This window comes from Bufo bufo, chromosome 2 (genome assembly GCF_905171765.1).
Source record: "Bufo bufo chromosome 2, aBufBuf1.1, whole genome shotgun sequence".
NCBI classification, from domain to species: domain Eukaryota; kingdom Metazoa; phylum Chordata; class Amphibia; order Anura; family Bufonidae; genus Bufo; species Bufo bufo.
This window is the reverse complement of record NC_053390.1, coordinates 385,890,462-385,911,692: the sequence shown is the minus strand read 5'-3', so window position 1 is coordinate 385,911,692 and position 21,231 is coordinate 385,890,462. Positions and strand designations below refer to the sequence as shown.

Below are 21,231 nucleotides of genomic sequence, written 5' to 3'. Positions count from 1 at the left end.
AAGAATGAAATGTCAGTAGAGGCAGAGCCAGAAGAATCCCATCTCTGAGACTCCTGGAGGCCTGTCCTTGGCATTCACAGGGCACCTACTGTTACACATTCATCATGCATCCTACTTTCAGCAACATTGGCCCATGTAACTAATTATACTAATAGTTATCAATAATTAGGACAATATATTAATAACTGTTATTAGTGTTATTATTATGTGTATTATATATATTATTAGCATCAGCACCCATTCACCAAATATGTCCAAATACAAACCAGAATTTCCCATTTTCTGCCCCAATTTGCTGCTGGCCATACTACTCTCTTGATAAAACAGGCAGTAACCAGAAGACATAAGTAGAGGTGATGACATTTAATGTATTATATTCCATATACAATGCACATATGAAAGACAAGTGCAGCTAATTTCCAGCCAGTCCAAGGGCTTTTAATTTTTCCAAAACCAATGGGGAAGCTAAGTCTATAGGTCGCTGACCAAAGTTGTCTGGTGGGCCATCAATACTTGCTCCTCCATTTATCAGTACGACCAAGGTGTCCACAAAGCCTTCACGGATGGCATCATGAGCAGGACAGGTGCCAGTGGTGGGGTCAGGGATAGTAGGGTCGGCTCCATGATCAATTAGCAGCTGGGCTAGGTGCGGACTGCCCATCATCATCACCTGCTGGGTCCAATATAATGAAATCATATGTATCATTACTATTATTTATTATTATTAATATTATCATCACTTGATGGGTCCAATATAATGAAATCATATGTATCATTATGATTATTTATTATTAATATTATCATCACTTGATGGGTCCAATTTAATGAAATGATATGAATTATTACTATTTATTATTTTTATTATCATCACTTGCTGGGTCCAATATAATGAAATCATATGTATTACTGTTATTATTGTCATCATCATCGCCTGCTGTGTCTAATATAATAAAAAGTATTGTTACTATTAATTATATTATTATTATTATTATTATTATTATTACCACCACCATCATCATTAACTTGCTGGGTCCACTATAATGACATCATATGTATTATTGCTAATAATAATAATACATATGATTTCATTATAATGGACCCAGCAAGTTAATGATGATGGTGGTGGTAATAATAATAATAATAATAATAATAATAATAACAATACTAATAATAACTGTAATCAATAGTAATAATACATATGATTTCCTTATATTAGACCCAGCAGATGATGATGATGATGATGATGATGATTAATAGTAATGATACATATAATTTCATTATAGTGGACCCAGAAGGTGGTGGTGATGATGATGATGATGATAATAATTATTAATAGTAATAATACATATTATTTCATTATAGTGGACCCAGCAGGTTAATGATAATGGTGGTGGTAATAATATTATTATTATTATTATTATTATTATTAACAGTACTAATAATAAATATAATTAATAGTAACAATACGTTTAATTTCATTGTATTGGAACCAGCAGGTGATAATATTATTATTATTATTATTATCATCACCTGCTGGTTCCAATACAATGAAATCAAACGTATTGTTACTATTAATTATATTTATTAGTACTGCTATTATTATTATTATTATTACTACTACTACCACCACCACCACAATTATCATTAACCTGCTGGGTCTAATATAAGGAAATGATATGTATTATTACTATTAATTATAGTTATTATTAGTATTGTTGTTGTTGTTGTTATTATTATTATTATTATTATTATTATTAACAACAATACTAATAATAACTATAAATTATAGTAATAATACATATGATTTCCCTATATTAGACCCAGCAGGTTAATGATAATTGTGGTGGTGGTGGTAGTAGTAATAATAATAATAATAATAGCAGTACTAATAATAAATATAATTAATAGTAACAATACGTTTGATTTCATTGTATTGGAACCAGCAGGTGATGATATTATTATTATTATTATTATTATCATCACCTGCTGGTTCCAATACAATGAAATCAAACGTATTGTTACTATTAATTATATTTATTATTAGTACTGTTAATAATAATAATAATAATAATAATAATATTACCACCACCATTATCATTAACCTGCTGGGTCCACTATAATGAAATTATATGTATCATTACTATTAATTATCATCATCATCATCTGCTGGGTCTAATATAAGGAAATCATATGTATTATTACTATTGATTACAGTTATTATTAGTATTGTTGTTATTATTATTATATTATTATTATTATTATCACCACCATCATCATTAACTTGCCGGGTCCACTATAATGAAATCATATGTATTATTACTATTATTATTATCATCATCATAATCACCTGCTGGTTCCAATATAATGAAATCAAACGTTTTGTTATTATTATTTATATTTATAATTAGTACTGTTGATGATGATGATGATATCACCACCACCATTATCATTAACCTGCTGGTCCACTATAATGAAATCATATGTATTATTACTATTTATTATTATTATCATCATCACCTGCTGGTCCAATATAATGGAAATCATATGTAATATTACTATTAAATTAATAATAATTATAATTATCATCATCATCATCGCCTGCTGTGTCCAATATAATGAAATCAAACGTATTGTTACTATTAATTATATTTATTATCACCTGCTGGGTCCAATATAAAGAAATCATTATTATTATTATTATTATTATTATTATTATTATTATTACCGCCACCATCATCATTAACCTGCTGGGTCCACTATAAAAGGAAGGAATGAAATGACATCTGACCATGATGATGATGGTAATGACTGTACAATGTGTGGTCTCTGTACTCCCCTCACACTACATGTTCCAGCATTAGGAAATACCCCATTATACCCCCGACCTCCTAGCAGCCATTCTAGCCCTACTTACCGAGGATTATTACTAATAATCCTATATAGGTGTGTGTTCTAGATAGCGATGCCGACCCTTATGTACAGCAGTCTGCTCTATATCGTGGTGCTGAAAACATCTACCTACGGAAAGTTCTATTATCGGTTTTATATGTAGTTTACACTTTGTGATATTGTTTCAATTTGATAATTATCACTGGTCAGACATTAACACTATGACTGCCGGTCTTTGAGCATTTTTATTCTCCACACTGAAATATTTTTATAATGGTATCTGTGATCTAACAGATAAACCCGAGAGATGCATGTAATCCGATAGTAACAGTGTATTCTAGAGAATAGCATCATAAGTAGTGTAGAGTACTGTATATACAGGAATATTCACATCAGATTTATCCTACTCATATCGATCTATTATCTATCTATCACCTATCTATCTATCATCTCATATCTATCTCTGTATCTATACAGCCATATACTCTATTCTATCTATCTATTTATTCTATCTATCTTATATCTATCTTATATCTATCTATCTTATATCTATCTATCTTATATCTATCTATCTATCTTATATCTATCTTATATCTATCTATCTTATATCTATCTATCTATCTATCTATCTATCTATCTATCTATCTATCTATCTATCTATCACCTATCTATCTATCATCTCATATCTATCTCTGTATCTATACAGCCATATACTCTATTCTATCTATCTATTTATTCTATCTATCTTATATCTATCTTATATCTATCTATCTTATATCTATCTATCTTATATCTATCTATCTATCTTATATCTATCTTATATCTATCTATCTTATATCTATCTATCTATCTATCTATCTATCTATCTATCTATCTATCTATCTATCTATCTATCTTATATCTATCTATCTTATATCTATCTTATATCTATCTATCTTATATCTATCTTATATCTATCTATCTTATATCTATCTATCTTATATCTATCTATCTTATATCTATCTTATATCTATCTATCTTATATCTATCTTATATCTATCTATCTTATATCTATCTTATATCTATCTATCTTATATCTATCTTATATCTATCTATCTTATATCTATCTATCTTATATCTATCTATCTTATATCTATCTATCTTATATCTATCTTATATCTATCTATCTTATATCTATCTTATATCTATCTATCTTATATCTATCTTATATCTATCTATCTTATATCTATCTATCTTATATCTATCTATCTTATATCTATCTATCTATCTATCTATCTATCTATCTATCTATCTATCTATCTATCTATCTATCTATCTATCTATCTATCATTATCTATCTATAAATCTATCTATCTTATATCTATCTATCTTATATCTATCATCTAATATCTATCTATCTCAGGCAATCCAGCCAGACATGGTCAAAGTCCAGAGACAGACGCAGAAGGGATCACATCAATGTTGTAATAACTCAGACCTGTGCGTTTATTTACGCGTGTCCATAAAAAAAACTCTGCGTTTTCTATGGCAAGAAGTAAGTAAAGGCAGAGGTCTGGGGTAACTGAAGGAGTGCTGTCCCCCTTCTGCCTCCATCTATAACGGCTGTCTGTCTGTCCTTCCATTGTCATGGTTTGTGACATGCTTCCCAAATCTCTGATTACTATAGATCTCTATACAGCTCTGTAGTTCTCTATGACCCAGTCTTCTCCTACCTGGATGGCTGTCCTGCCATGAGAGTTGCTGCTGTTCGGGTTTGCCCCATTCTCCAGGAATGCTCTCACTAGCTGTACATCTCCCTGCGCCGCTGCCATAGTCAGCAGCTCCTCCATTGGAACCCACAAACATCACTGGTTTTCTTCTACGGAGCGCCCTCTGCTGCCCTTTCTCCGTATGACGTCTCCTGATTTATCATCGGCGGCCAGGCAAGTGTGTGCTGCTTGTTCAGTGCTTTCCGGAGACAGTGCTGGGAAACCACCAGCTGCCCTGCTATTTGTAAGGCACACACCCTGCTGAGTGACGTTGGTAATAGAAACTGAAATGAGATGATAGCTCTAACCGATAACTTTCCCTGATCTATGCAGAGGTCAGGGAGGATGAAGGTCCTTCCAGCTAAGGCTGGGTGTCTGTATGAGAGACTGGCAGCATTATTCTATTTTCTTCTTTTCTGTTGGATGCATCATTTAATCATTTATTTTTCCCTACATAAAAATGCCAGTCCTTCCATGCAGCAAACTGCATCATGAATGTGTGGCTCAGCCCGGCTTTTACTTCCATGATGCTTAGATTAGGCCTTATTCACATGTCCATGACCAGATCTGGGATAAGATAGTGATTCATACGCAAAGATTTCCGTGAAGAATCCGGGTTTGGTTTTTGTGTCCGTTATTTGCTGTCCATGTGTCATCCGTTTTTCATGGACACTGCACAGCTACTGTGCACCATACTGGGGGCACCCAGCACCGACCCGACACTATGAATTGAATTTAGAAAGGGGGGTAGGGGGGAAGAAAATAAAATCTATACAGAGAGGGTGCCAGGCAGGGGCTGTGCCATACTGGGGGCACCTGGCAGTGGCCCTATGAACTGAATTTAGAAAGGGGGTCCCGCACCAGCCAAATAAAAGAGGGCCACAAAAAAATTAAATCTATACAGAGTGAGAGGGGGGCAGGGGCAGCCAATCATTCAATTATATACAGGGGCAAAATGAAATATATACAGTATGAGTGGGGGCAAATGAAATATATACAGTCTGGGTGGGGCCCAAATGAAATATATACAGTATGAGTGGGGGCAAATGAAATATATACAGTCTGGGGGCCAAATAAAATATATACAGTCTGGGTGGGGCCCAAATGAAATATATACAGAGCGAGTGGCGGGGCGGTGTAATGAGGATGTGGGTTTATGGGGGTGGGTGGCCCCAATCCAAAGTTTGCCCTGGGGCCCATAGAACTCTAGTTACACCACTGAATATATAAGATGTACAAAATGTGTTTTGCAATCTCAAGTTTAACAACCCAGGTAGGAGGCATTCAGTTTAATGCATGATAGTCTCTCTAAATCAGGCATGCTCAACCTGCGGCCCTCCAGCTGTTGTAAAACTAAAAGCAATTGGCTCCTAACCTGAAAAATTTAGGAGCCAAATAAAACTTTTAGTCGCCAAATTTAAAATACATATAATTACGGTATAATAAAAAAAAAACAACGACCTTTCTCACATAGGGTTGTCACAATACCAAAATTTTGATTCGATTTCAATACCATAAAAAAGTATTGCGATATTCGATACCACGCGAAAAAAAATAAAACACCAAAAAAGCCGAGCGCATTCCTTTTTTTGGAACGTCTGGTCCATAATAGAACAGTTCTATCCTATTTTTTGGGGGGACAATGTGACAGAAAAAAAATAGCAAATTGTGCGGTTTTTATTTGTTTTCTGTTAGGGAGTTCACCACATAGGAGATATTTTTAAATATTTTATTAGTTCGCACTTTTTTGGGCGTGGAGATATGTTATATGTTTATTTTTTTGGTGTTTATATATTTTATATGTAAAATTGAAAAAGGGGTGATTTAAACGTTTAGTATTTTTCATTTTTTTTCTTTTACTAACTATTTCCCCCCTTAGGGGCTAGAGCCTGGGATCTTTTTATCCCTTGTCCTATTCACCCTAATATGGCTCTCACACTCTCCCTGCTGTCCTGTGCATAGTGCACAAAGCAGCAGGGAGATTACCATGGCCGCCAGGGCTTCAGTAGCGTCCTGGCTGCCATAGTAACCGATCGGAGCCCCAGGATTACACTGCTGGGGCTCCGATCAGAAGCTGCCACTGCCACCAATGAGAGGAGGTGAGGGGACCCTGTGGCCACCAATGATGACAATAGTTATATTACTGGGGTTGGGGGGTGCGCACTGCGCCACCAATGATTATACTTTATAATACGGGGGGTGGGGTGTGCACTGCGCCACCAATGATTATACTTTATAATACTGGGGTTGGGGGGGTGGGGTGTGCACTGCGCCACCAATGATTATACTTTATAATACTGGGGTTGGGGGGGGTGCACTGCGCCACCAATGATTATACTTTATAATACTGGGGTTGGGGGGGGGTGCACTGCGCCACCAATGATTATACTTTATAATACTGGGGTTGGGGGGGGGGCGCACTGCGCCACCAATGATTATACTTTATAATACTGGGGTTGGGGGGGGGTGCACTCCGCCACCAATGATTATACTTTATAATACTGGGGTTGGGGGGGGTGCACTGCGCCACCAATGATTATACTTTATAATACTGGGTTTGGTGTTGGGGGGGGGCGCACTGCACCGCCAATAAATATAAAACTATTATATATTAATTTAGGTGAATATAGTTTATGCCTGAATACAAACGCAGGCTGCAGGTGCCGGCCATATCCCATAACCGGCTTCTATAACTGCGCGCTGCGATCTGCCTCAATTAACCCCTCAGGTGCCGAACGTGAGGGGTTAATTGCGGCGGATCGCAGTGAGCAGTCATAGAGGCTGGGTGCCGAGTATGGGATATGTCCGGCACCCGCAGCCTGCGTTTGTATTCAGGCATAAATTATATTCATTGGTGGCGCAGTGGCCCAGCCCCTCCCCTCCTCCTCCCTGCTATCAGTACATTGGTGGCAGCGGCAGTAGTGGCACAGGTGGGAGGGACTGCCTCCTTCTCCCTTGTGCTGCTGAGGAGAACATGGCGCTCGCTGAGAGCAGTGCGTGCCATGTCGATGCAACTCGCGTGTGTCTGCTGGATGAAAGCCCTTTCTTCTTAAAGAGGCAGAACAGCGGAGGTTCTAAGCGCAAATGGCGACAAGACTACAAAGTCTTGTCGCCATTTAGCAATTCTAAGTCGCATTGGCGACCATTTTGGTCGCCATCTGGAGCCCTGCACCGTGTCCAAAAAAACACCTGTACTATTAAAATATAAAAATATTTTTAAAAAGTATATTTTTTTTTATACAGTAAATGGTGTAACAGAAAGCAGTATCAAATTGGCAGTTATGGGGGTCAGAATATGGTGATGTAAAAGTTTTAATTTATTATTTCAGTATTTAAACGTATAAAACCTATACATATGTGGTATCATTGTGATTGTTTTAATACTCTTTATTGGTTTTCAAATGTAACACATTCAGACATTTCTATTGTTAGACTTGTCACATAGTCGCAATAAAAGATATGTATAGCAAGAATTTTCATACATATTAAACATTCTGGTACAAAGGGTGCAATAAAGTAAACAATAACACACTAACTCATTTTTCAACAAGCCAATATAATGTGAAGTTTCAGTTTGGTAGGTGAGTGCCATGGACATATACCTACGCAAGTAAGAGTCATCTAGATCAGGTGTGTAGAGGCGGGCCAGTTTTTGAGCCATATACACTGCTAGACCATAAGTGCCATGTACAGTTGTGTTCAAAATTATTCAACCCCCACTGAAATTGAGTGTTTTGGCCAGTTTGACATTGATTTTGATCATTTCAGTCATCTTGTTTACAATTAAATCAAAGAGGCACTTGTAAGTCAGACAAATATAACATAACATTTATAATGAAATAACCACAAATGTCTTTTCTGTGCTCACATCATTATCAGTTTTATTCAACCCCCAAGTGACATTCAATCTTAGTACTTAGTACAACATCCTTTTCCAGTTATAACAGCTTTTAAACGTGAAGCATAGCTTGACACAAGTGTCTTGCAGCGATCTACGGGTATCTTCGCCCATTCTTCATGGGCAAAAGCCTCCAGTTCAGTCACATTCTTAGGCTTGCGCGCTGCAACTGCTTTCTTTAGGTCCCACCAGAGGTTCTCAATCGGATTTAAGTCTGGTGACTGCGATGGCCACTTCAAAATGTTCCAGCCTTTAATCTGCAACCATGCTCTAGTGGACTTGGAGGTATGCTTGGGATCATTGTCCTGTTGAAAGGTCCAACGTCTCCCAAGCCTCAGGTTTGTGACGGACTGCATCACATTTTCATCCAATATCTCCTGAAGAGAATTCATGGTACCTTGCACACGCTGAAGCTTCCCTGTACCTGTAGAAGCAAAACAGCCCCAAAGCATGATTGACCCCCCACCATGCTTCACAGTAGGAAAGGTGTTCTTTTCTTCATAGGCCTTGTTCTTCCTCCTCCATACATAGCATTGATCCATGGGCCCAAACAGTTCTAATTTTGTTTCATCAGTCCACAGAACACTATCCCAAAACTTTTGTGGTTTGTCCACATGACTTTTGGCATACTGCAGTCGACTCTTCTTATTCTTTGGAGACAGCAAGGGGGTGCGCCTGGGAGTTCTGGCATGGAGGCCTTCATTACGCAGTGTGCGCCTTATTGTCTGAGCTGAAATTTCAGTACCCACATCTGACAAATCTTTTTTCAGTTCCTCAGCAGTCACACAGGGACTTTTCTCCACTTTGCGCTTCAGGTAGCGCACAGCAGTCGAAGTCACCATCTTCTTTCTGCCACGACCAGGTAGCGTTTCAACAGTGCCCTTTGCCTTGAATTTGCGAATGATGCTTCCTATGGGTGTCTCTTGGTATGTTTAACATCTTTTCAATCTTCTTATAACCATTGCCCTTCCTGTGAAGAGAAATCACCTCTTCTCTTGTCTTCCTGGACCATTCTCTTGACTTCATCATGTTTGTAAACACACCAGTAAATGTCTACAAGGAGCTGAGTATCACAGTCCTTTTAAATCTGCCTAATTGGTGCTTGATTGCTGCTCCTTGACATCCACAGGTGTTTTCAATACCTGATCGAAAACACTTGAATGAACCTCTGTTCTTAAGAGTGGTAGTCTTTAAGGGGTTAAATAATTGTGTCAATGAAGAAATCACAAAAAAAACATTTAATACTGTATTACAAAAACAATTGATGTCATTTTAGTTGCATTTGGTTCTTTAAAAAGTCCTTGTAAGATTTCATTCTGAACACAATTACAAATGTACTCTAAATTCCCTAAAACCCTTTACAGCATTGGGGGTTGAATAATTTTGAACACAACTGTATTATGTAAAGCTTTGGTTGACATAATAGAGGGAGTTAAGGCCCTCTCATATTGCCATGTGGTTTTGATAGATGATAGTACTTCTTCCATTGGAGGAGCCATTGTGTCTTTCCCATGTCTAGTAATCACTAATTTAGCGATCACCAATATTTTGCAGCATAATATTCTACTCTTTTGTGGAAGTTCATCTAAGTCTAAGTATAATAATGCCATATGTGCTGAGTTGCATATTGTGAGTCCCACTATAGAAGATATGATGTGAAAGATTTCTTCCCAATATGTCTTAAGTGTTTGGGCAAGGCCACAAAACATACATTAACCACCTCCGGACCGCCTAACGCAGGATCGCGTTCCGGAGGTGGCAGCCCTGCGCAGATTCACGCATATATGTGTCATCTCGCGATGGCCGAGATTTCCTGTGAACGCGCGCACACAGGCGCGCGCGCTCACAGGAACGGAAGGTAAGAGAGTTGATCTCCAGCCTGCCAGCGGCGATCGTTCACTGGCAGGCTGGAGATGTGTTTTTTTTAACCCCTAACAGGTATATTAGACGCTGTTTTGATAACAGCGTCTAATATACCTGCTACCTGGTCCTCTGGTGGTCCCCTTTGTTTGGATCGACCACCAGAGGACACAGGTAGCTCAGTAAAGTAGCACCAAGCACCACTACACTACACTACACCCCCCCCCCCGTCACTTATTAACCCCTTATTAGCCCCTGATCACCCCTGATCACCCCATATAGACTCCCTGATCACCCCCCTGTCATTGATTACCCCCCTGTCATTGATCACCCCCCTGTAAAGCTCCATTCAGACGTCCGCATGATTTTTACGGATCCACTGATAGATGGATCGGATCCGCAAAACGCATCCGGACGTCTGAATGAAGCCTTACAGGGGCATGATCAATGACTGTGGTGATCACCCCATATAGACTCCCTGATCACCCCCCTGTCATTGATTACCCCCCTGTAAAGCTCCATTCAGATGTCCGCATGATTTTTACGGATGCACTGATAGATGGATCGGATCCGCAAAACGCATCCGGACGTCTGAATGAAGCCTTACAGGGGCATGATCAATGACTGTGGTGATCACCCCATATAGACTCCCTGATCACCCCCCCTGTAAAGCTCCATTCAGATGTCCGCATGATTTTTACGGATGCACTGATAGATGGATCCGATCCGCAAAACGCATCCGGACGTCTGAATGAAGCCTTACAGGGGCATGATCAATGACTGTGGTGATCACCCCATATAGACTCCCTGATCACCCCCCTGTCATTGATCAACCCACTGTCATTGATCACCCCCCTGTCATTGATCACCCCCCCTGTCATTGATCACCCCCCTGTAAGGCTCCATTCAGACATTTTTTTGGCCCAAGTTAGCGGAATTTTTTTTTTTTTTTCTTACAAAGTCTCATATTCCACTAACTTGTGTCAAAAAATAAAATCTCACATGAACTCACCATACCCCTCACGGAAACCAAATGCGTAAAATTTTTTAGACATTTATATTCCAGACTTCTTCTCACGCTTTAGGGCCCCTAGAATGCCAGGGCAGTGTAAATACCCCACATGTGACCCCATTTCGGAAAGAAGACACCCCCAGGTATTCCGTGAGGGGCATATTGAGTCCATGAAAGATTGAAATTTTTGTCCCAAGTTAGCGGAACGGGAGACTTTGTGAGAAAAAAATTAAAAATATCAATTTCCGCTAACTTGTGCCAAAAAAAAAAAATTTCTATGAACTCGCCATGCCCCTCATTGAATACCTTGGGGTGTATTATTTCCAAAATGGGGTCACATGTGGGGTATTTATACTGCCCTGGCATTCTAGGGGCCCCAAAGCGTGAGAAGAAGTCTGGTATCCAAATGTCTAAAAATGCCCTCCTAAAAGGAATTTGGGCACCTTTGCGCATCTAGGCTGCAAAAAACTGTCACACATCTGGTATCGCCGTACTCAGGAGAAGTTGGGGAATGTGTTTTGGGGTGTCATTTTACATATACCCATGCTGGGTGAGAGAAATATCTTGGTCAAATGCCAACTTTGTATAAAAAAATGGGAAAAGTTGTCTTTTGCCAAGATATTTCTCTCACCCAGCAAGGGTATATGTAAAATGACACCCCAAAGCACATTCCCCAACTTCTCCTGAATACGGCGATACCACATGTGTGACACTTTTTTGCAGCCTAGGTGGGCAAAGGGGCCCATATTCCAAAGAGCACCTTTAGGATTTCACAGGTCATTTACCTACTTACCACACATTAGGGCCCCTGGAAAATGCCACGGCAGTATAACTACCCCACAAGTGACCCCATTTTGGAAAGAAGAGACCCCAAGGTATTTCGTGACGGGCATAGTGAGTTCATAGAATTTTTTATTTTTTGTCACAAGTTAGTGGAATATGAGACTTTGTAAGAAAAAAAAAAAAAAAATCATCATTTTCCGCTAACTTGTGACAAAAAATAAAAAGTTCTATGAACTCACTATGCCCATCAGCGAATACCTTAGGGTGTGTACTTTCCGAAATGGGGTCATTTGTGGGGTGTTTGTACTGTCTGGCCATTGTAGAACCTCAGGAAACATGACAGGTGCTCAGAAAGTCAGAGCTGCTTCAAAAAGCGGAAATTCACATTTTTGTACCATAGTTTGTAAACGCTATAACTTTTACCCAAACCATTTTTTTTTTTTACCCAAACATTTTTTTTTTATCAAAGACATGTAGAACTATAAATTTAGAGCAAAATTTCTATATGGATCTCGTTTTTCTTGCAAAATTTTACAACTGAAAGGGAAAAATGTCATTTTTTTGCAAAAAAATCGTTAAATTTCGATTAATAACAAAAAAAGTAAAAATGTCAGCAGCAATGAAATACCACCAAATGAAAGCTCTATTAGTGAGAAGAAAAGGAGGTAAAATTCATTTGGGTGGTAAGTTGCATGACCGAGCAATAAACGGTGAAAGTAGTGTAGGTCAGAAGTGTAAAAAGTGGCCTGGTCTTTCAGGGTGTTTAAGCACTGGGGGTTGAAGTGGTTAAGGTGCCTTTCTGGCCACAATTTCTCCAACACATTGGGGAGGATGTAGGGTATATCCTGTGCAGTCTATATGGGGTCATATACCACCTTAAGAACGTTTTCATTGCCGCTTCATAATGCGATTTGCATTTACATGTTAGATTGTTTATGTGTAAAGCAGATAGCGACTTTTTTGTATCAAAGACACAGCCTAGATCCTCTTCCTATTGTGCATACGGTTGTGATTTGCTGAAGGAGAATTGGGAGTCAATTACACCATATGCGTGTCTCATGATCTTGGATTTATTTTGGATGATCGATAGCATTTGTGCGTGTCCTATATTGATTCCTTGGTGTTTGCCGTCGAGGAAGTATCTTATACGTAAGTATTTCAAAAATTCCGTATTGGGGATTGAGTATTTTCCTTTCAGTTGTTCAAAGGTAAGTAATACTCTGTCGTTATACAATTGAGAGATGTGTGTGATACCTCTAGAAATCTTCTTAAATTGGAAAGAGAGATCACAAATGTGTGTATTCAGGTATTGTAACGGTACGGTTTCCCAAGAGGTTCGTTCTTCTCCCGATTATTTTTGGGTGAAAATCCCTCCAACATTGTAGGGTTCTTTGCGTCAGTAGAGAGGCTTTTTCTATTTGGGACGGTTTTTCCATATGCTTAAAGGTGAGGGCTTGGAGAGATGTTGGGAATACTAAACTATTTTCTATATGTGTCCAGTTCGTAACTTCTCCTTTTTTCCATTTAGCTATCATCTCAATTTGTATCGCTATATAATATGCTGTAATATTAGGTACCCCTACACCCCCATATAGTTTATGTTTAGTTAGCAGTGAATATGCAATTCTGGGTTTACGGCCTGCCCATTTTAATTGTGACATACATTTTTTGGAAATCTGAGAAAAATCGGGCTGGTATTCGTATAGGGTACTGTGCGAAATAAGTATAGTAATTTCGGCAATAATAACATTTTAAATGCTGCAATTCTGCCTATCCATGATATTTCATATTTTGATAATCGGGATGTTTCTTCTCGTATAGTTGACAGCATGGGGAGGTAATTATGTTTGTATAAGTGACCAAATGTGGGGGAGATATTAGTGCCAAGGTATCCAATTCTCTTCCTGCCAATCTAAGTTTTTAAGTAATTTATGGAAGAGGAGGTGAGAGACACCAGCATAGCTTGCGATTTAGATGTGTTGAGTTTATATAGAGATATATATCCAAAGTGTCAAATCCACTCTAAAGATTTGGCTAGTGAGCATTCGGGACCAGATAGGGTCAATATAACGTCGTCTGCATGCAAAGAAATAGTGTGTTCGCGGTTGCCTATTTGTATGCCTTTTACCTCCGGGTCTGATTCTGGAGTAGAATCGCCAATGGTTCCATGTATAGTACAAATATCAGGGGGGAAAAAGGGCAACCTTGGCATATGCCGTTGGTAATATTAAAGTTGCTTGACAAAGTTCCATTAGCCAGTACCCTGGCTGATGGGGCTGAATATAAAGCTTTAAAGCGAACCTTTCACCTGCATTTCACTTAATAAACTATCAAAAGTACCTTATAGATCATCCTCATTGTGTTATCATACAGTCTTGTCCCGCTTTTCTGCCATGTATATGCATGAAAAAAACGACTTATAAAGTACTCTTCTCCAGCTCCACAAGTCACGGTAGAAGTCAAGAGGGTAGCCCTTCCCTCACTCCAGGCTGTAACTCCCCTGCCCTAACCCCGCCTCTATGCAGTCTAATTGACACCCGGCTCAGTCGCCGGGACCACGCTTGTACAGGCGGCGCATGCGCCGTCGGACTCAAGCGCGATCCTGTAACTGAATCGCGCGTGAGGAAGAGAAGACAGGCAGGCATTGGGGACGGCTCTTGCGCGATTCAGTTACAGGATCGCGCTTGAGTCCGACGGCGCATGAGCCGCCTGTACAAGCGCGGTCCCGGCGACTGAGCCGGGTGTCAATTAGACTGCATAGAGGCGGGGTTAGGGCAGGGGAGTTACAGCCTGGAGTGAGGGAAGGGCTACCCCCTTGACTTCTAACGTGACTTGTGGAGCTGGAGAAGAGTACTTTATAAGGCGATTTTTTTTTTTTCATGCATGTACATGGCAGAAAAGCGGGACAAGACTGTATGATAACACAATGAGGATGATCTATAAGGTACTCTTGATAGTTTATTAAGTGAAATGCAGGTGAAAGGTTCGCTTTAATGGCCTGCAATATCCCATCGCCGAACCCAAAGCGTTCTAGGACTGAGAATGCATAGGACCAGCCAATTCAGTCAAACGATTTCTCAGCGTCTAAAGATACTAGTACTGATGGTATTTTGGAAAAATGTATGTAATGCAATATATTTAGTACTCTTCTAGTGTTATCGAAGGCTTGTCTAGACTTGACCAATCCCACTTGATCTTCATGAATTTGATTTATCAATAAGGGGGCTATTCTGTTAGCTATAATTTTAGCATATATTTTCAAATCTATGTTAAAGGGAACCTGTCACCAGGATTTTGTGTATAGAGCTGAGGACATGGGTTGCTAGATGGCCGCTAGCACATCCGCAAAATCCAGTCCCCATAGCTCTGTGTGCTTTTATTGTGTAAAAAAAACGATTTGATACATCTGCAAATTAACTTGAGATGAGTCCTGTATGTGTGATGAGTCAGGGACAGGACTCCTCTAAGGTTAATTTGCATATGTATCAAATCGGTTTTTTACACAATAAAAGCACAGAGAGCTATGGGGACTGGGTATTGCGGATGTGCTAGCGGCCATCTAGCAACCCATGTCCTCAGCTCTAGACGCATTTATATTCCAGACTTCTTCTCACGCTTTAGGGCCCCTAGAATGCCAGGGCAGTATAAATACCACACATGTGCCCCCATTTCGGAAAGAAGACACCCCAAGGTATTCGCTGAGGGGCATATTGAGTCCATGAAAGATTGAAATTTTTGTCCCAAGTTAGCGGAAAGGGAGACTTTGTGAGGAAAAAAAAAATAAAAATCAATTTCCGCTAACTTGTGCCAAAAAATAAAAATTTCTATGAACTCGCCATGCCCCTCATTGAATACCTTGGGGTGTCTTCTTTCCAAAATGGGGTCACATGTGGGGTATTTATACTGCCCTGGCATTTTAGGGGCCCTAAAGCGTGAGAAGAAGTCTGGGATCCAAATGTTTAAAAATGCCCTCATAAAAGGAATGTGGGCCCCTTTGCGCATCTAGGCTGCAAAAAAGTGTCACACATGTGGTATCGCCGTACTCAGGAGAGGTTGGGCAATGTGTTTTGGGGTGTCATTTTACATATACCCATGCTGGGTGAGATAAATATCTTAGTCAAATGCCAACTTTGTATAGAAAATGGGAAAACTTGTCTTTTGCCGAGATATTTCTCTCACCCAGCATGAGTATATGTAAAAAGACACCCCAAAACACATTGCCCAACTTCTCCTGAATACGGCGATACCACATGTGTGACACTTTTTTGCAGCCTAGGTGGGCAAAGGGGCCCACATTCCAAAGAGCACCTTTAGGATTTCACAGGTCATTTACCTACTTACCACATATTAGGGCCCCTAGAATGCCAGGGCAGTATAACTACCCCACAAGTGATCCCATTTTGGAAAGAAGGCACCTCAAGGTATTCCGTGAGGGGCATGGCGAGTTCCTAGAATTTTTTATTTTTTGTCACAAGTTAGCGGAAAATTATGAATTTATTTATTTATTTATTTATTTTTTCTTACAAAGTCTCATATTCCACTAACTTGTGACAAAAAATAAAAACTTCCATGAACTCACTATGCCCATCACGAAATACCTTGGGGTGTCTTCTTTCCAAAATGGGGTCACTTGTGGGGTAATTATAATGACCTGGCATTTTAGGGGCCGAATGCGTGAGAAGTGGTTTGAAATCAAAATCTGTAAAAAATGGCCGGTGAAATCCGAAAGGTGCTCTTTGGAATGTGGGCCCCTTTGCCCACCTAGGCTGCAAAAAAGTGTCACACATCTGGTATCCCCTTACTCAGGAGAAGTTGGGCAATGTGTTTTGGGGTGTCTTTTTACATATACCCATGCTGGGTGAGAGAAATATCCTGGCAAAAGACAACTTTTCCCATTTTTTTTTTTTATACAAAGTTGGCATTTGACCGAGATATTTATCTCACCCAGCATGGGTATATGTAAAATGACACCCCAAAACACATTGCCCAACTTCTCCTGAGTACGGCAATACCAGATGTGTGACACTTTTTTGCAGCCTAGGTGGGCAAAGGGGCCCACATTCCAAAGAGCACCTTTCGGATTTCACCGGCCATTTTTTACAGATTTTGATTTCAAACCACTTCTCATGCATTCGGGACCCTAAAATGCCAGGGCAGTATAACTACCCCACAAGTGACCCCATTTTGGAAAGAAGACACCCCAAGGTATTTCGTGATGGGCATAGTGAGTTCATGGAAGTTTTTATTTTTTGTCACAAGTTAGTGGAATATGAGACTTTGTAAAAAAAAAAAAGAAAAAATCATCATTTTCCGCTAACTTGTGACAAAAAATAAAAATTCTAGGAACTCGCTATGCCCCTCACGGAATACCTTGGGGTGTCTTCTTTCCAAAATGGGGTCACTTGTGGGGTAGTTATACTGCCCTGGCATTCTAGGGGCCCTAATGTGTGGTAAGTAGTTTGAAATCAAAATCTGTAAAAAATGACCTGTGAAATCCTAAAGGTGCTCTTTGGAATGTGGGCCCCTTTGCCCACCTAGGCTGCAAAAAAGTGTCACACATGTGGTATTGCCGTACTCAGGAGAAGTTGGGCAATGTGTTTTGGGGTGTCATTTTACATATACCCATGCTGGGTGAGATACATATCTTGGTCAAATGCCAACTTTGTATAAAAAAATGGGAAAAGTTGTCTTTTGCCAAGATATTTCTCTCACCCAGCATATGGGTATATGTAAAATGACACCCCAAAAAACATTGCCCAACTTCTCCTGAGTACGGCGATACCACATGTGTGACACCTTTTTGCAGCCTAGGTGGGCAAAGGGGCCCACATTCCAAAGAGCACCTTTCGGATTTCACCGGCCATTTTTTACAGATTTTGATTTCAAACTACTTTGCACGCATTTGGGCCCCTAAAATGCCAGGGCAGTATAACTACCCCACAAGTGACCCCATTTTGGAAAGAAGACACCCCAAAGTATTTCGTGATGGGCATAGTGAGTTCATGGAAGTTTTTATTTTTTGTCACAAGTTAGTGGAATATGAGACTTTGAAAGAAAAAAAAAAAGAAAAAATCATCATTTTCCGCTAACTTGTGACAAAAAATAAAAAGTTCTATGAACTCACTATGCCCATCAGCGAATACCTTAGGGTGTCTACTTTCCGAAATGGTGTCATTTGTGGGGTGTTTGTACTGTCTGGGCATTGTAGAACCTCAGGAAACATGACAGGTGCTCAGAAAGTCAGAGCTGCATCAAAAAGCGGAAATTCACATTTTTGTACCATAGTTTGTAAACGCTATAACTTTTACCCAAACCATTTTCTTTTTTACCCAAACATTTTTTTTTTATCAAAGACATGTAGAACAATAAATTTTGAGAAAAATTTATATATGGATGTCGTTTTTTTTTGCAAAATTTTACAACTGAAAGTAAAAAATGTCATTTTTTTGCCAAAAAAATCGTTAAATTTCGATTAATAACAAAAAGTAAAAATGTCAGCAGCAATGAAATACCACCAAATGAAAGCTCTATTAGTGAGAAGAAAAGGAGGTAAAATTCATTTGGGTGGTAAGTTGCATGACCGAGCAATAAACGGTTAAAGTAATGTAGTGCAGAATTGTAAAAAGTGGCCTGGTCATTAAGGGTGTTTAAGCTAGGGGGGCTGAGGTGGTTAAGTAAGGATTGTAGTTTTTGGGTTTTTTGTTTCTTCACTAAATGACCTAACTTTAAAAAGGAGCCTCTAATAACTGCCTTGTGAGCATTCCAGAGACAAAACGGGTCAGAACCTGAATTTATATTCAGATCAAAATACATTTTTATGTCTTGAAAAAAAGGAAAAAAGGCTCCCCCTGCGCTCCTGTTGTTTGACCGGGCAGATCTACCTGGATGGGGAGATCCCGCTGCTTACTGTCTAGTGAGGAGCTATTGTTCTCCTCAGAATAATGTAAAGAGAGAGGCGAAGGAGCCCGACAGGCTCTGAAACACGTAGGTAGTCTTTTGTCCTACGGAGGCTCCTGTACTCAAAGCGGTGACGTCACCACCAAAGGTTTCCCGGGCAACAGACCAACAAGCTCCCTCGCGCTGCGCGTGCTTCCAGCCGGGGCCGCGCTGCTGCTAGGAGGTGAGCCAGGAGGACGCCGCGATTTAAAGGAACAGGACCAGCAGAAGAACCTTACAGCAACCAATTCCTATTTATCACCACATCGAACCACCAACTGAAGGACCGACATCAGATGAATAATAAGGTAGCGACACTGCTATTATTACTTATGCCAGTTTTCAGTTTTTGTTTTGCTTTTTGCCCAAAGGATAACTAATATACACTAATATAATAATACAAATACTGCATCAGGCCAGCGCTGACATTACTAGCACTGCATCAGGCCAGCACTGACATTACCATTTATGGGACCAGCTGTCTTGACCGTACACTCCAGCGCTATCTGTCTTGTATCTCTCTTTACATTTTTAGGTCTTGTTCAATGGATTGTTTGTGAATTGGGTGTGAATTACACCTCCACACCGAGGCCGGGGTACATCTAAATGATTCCTCTACTATGATGGTAACAGGGGCATGGTCTGACCATGAAATGGTGTCAATTGAGCCTGCAGTTGTTTGAAGGAGTATGTCTCTATCTGCCAGTATGATATCAATTCTGGAGTAGCTATTGTGGGAGGTTGAGAAGAAAGAATATTCTCTCTCTGCTTCATATAGTGTTCTCCAAACATCATATAAACCTTCTCGCCATATTAGCTTTCTCAATGGTGATGTGGATGTATATCTAGAAGGGGTTATTGTGTCGAGATTTGGGTTCAGTATGCAATTGAAATCTCCAAGAATAAGTTTACCCTGTTTCACTTTGTTTTTGCGATTAATCACTTTGTGCAAAATCGTATTGGATGTTGTTTGGTGCATATATTGCAGCTATGGTGTAGACTGTGTTGTTAATGGAGCATACTAATATCACATATCGTCCTTGAGTATCAATGCATTGGTCTATCAGTTTAATAGCCACTGTGTTTATAATAGCGATTAATACCCCCCTGGACTTGGTGATGAAGTGAGACTGGAACACCTCAGGGAATCCTCTGCGCCTAATACGATGTGCGTCTTTGGGAGTAATGTGGGTTTCTAATGCGCAAAATATGTCACATTTCAAGCTTAAAGCTTCTGACCACATTGGAGTTAGTCTATGTGGGCTGTTAAGCCTGTTGACATTTAAAGATGTTATGTGCAATACCATGATATTGAAGTAAAGGTAAGATGGTTCTCAGGGCACCCGGTGTTTCCTGTCTTGCCCCACACCCTCGTCGATCCCCTGGTCTCACACTTCTCTCTGCATAACAAAAAAAAAAACAGTATAAACAGCATGAACATAATAGAGTGTTTCTGCGTTGTTGATGGCTCAAGAGGGATTTAGACCTCTCTTGCAGAAACACTAGGTTGTAGAAACTTATCTCGTAGGGTGGATGGTTTGAGTCAATTTCTTCAATTTCGATCTGGTAGGTTCGGGGGAAAGTTCTGCCTGAGTTAGGTCAGGGCCTCCCCAACCAACATTTATAGGAACCACAAAAAGGTAACTGTGTCATTCAGAGGAGTTAACCTGATGATACGTGCTAGTCCAAAATGGCGCGTTGAGGAGGAGATCTCCACTTCGGATCTGATGATGCCTTGATCTGTAGCTTCTGGAGGAGACGATCTACCTCTGCTGGAGTCTTGATCACAAGCGGCTCATTGTTGTGTTTAACAATTAAATGAATTGGGAAACCCCAGCGATATAATATATGGTGTTCTTTCAGTGCCGTAGTTATTGGCATGAATTCTCTGTGTTGTCGCAGGGTCATTGCCGAGAGGTCAGAGTGTAGAGTAACCTTTTCATATGGTTCCAGCAGTGGGATATGTTTCCTGGCTGCTTGGAGTAGTTGTTCTTTAATATGAAAAAAGTGTACTCGAGCGAGGAGGTCTCTTGGCACTGAGTCTGCTAGGTATTTAGGTTTAGCCACTCTGTGGATCCTATCTATGACAAGGTCCGCTGGTTGAG

At 39.8% G+C, this 21,231-nt stretch overlaps 1 protein-coding gene across 2 annotated transcripts; it reads right to left on the bottom strand.

The window, feature by feature from the left end:
• Nucleotides 1-234: 234 nt before the first annotated feature.
• LOC120991543 (cyclin-dependent kinase inhibitor 2A-like) lies at nucleotides 235-4,837 on the bottom strand. Of its 2 annotated transcripts, none has more exons than XM_040420332.1 (2): nucleotides 4,602-4,837; nucleotides 235-673 (listed from the first exon to the last, which is right to left on the bottom strand). In XM_040420332.1, the coding sequence occupies exons 1-2, from the start codon at nucleotides 4,716-4,718 to the stop codon at nucleotides 413-415; spliced, it is 378 nt and encodes a 125-aa protein (XP_040276266.1). In that variant the 5' UTR covers nucleotides 4,719-4,837; the 3' UTR covers nucleotides 235-412. The 2 variants fall into 2 exon arrangements, with proteins under 2 accessions (XP_040276266.1, XP_040276268.1); XM_040420334.1 differs by having other exon boundaries at nucleotides 235-670.
• Nucleotides 4,838-21,231: the final 16,394 nt, after the last annotated feature.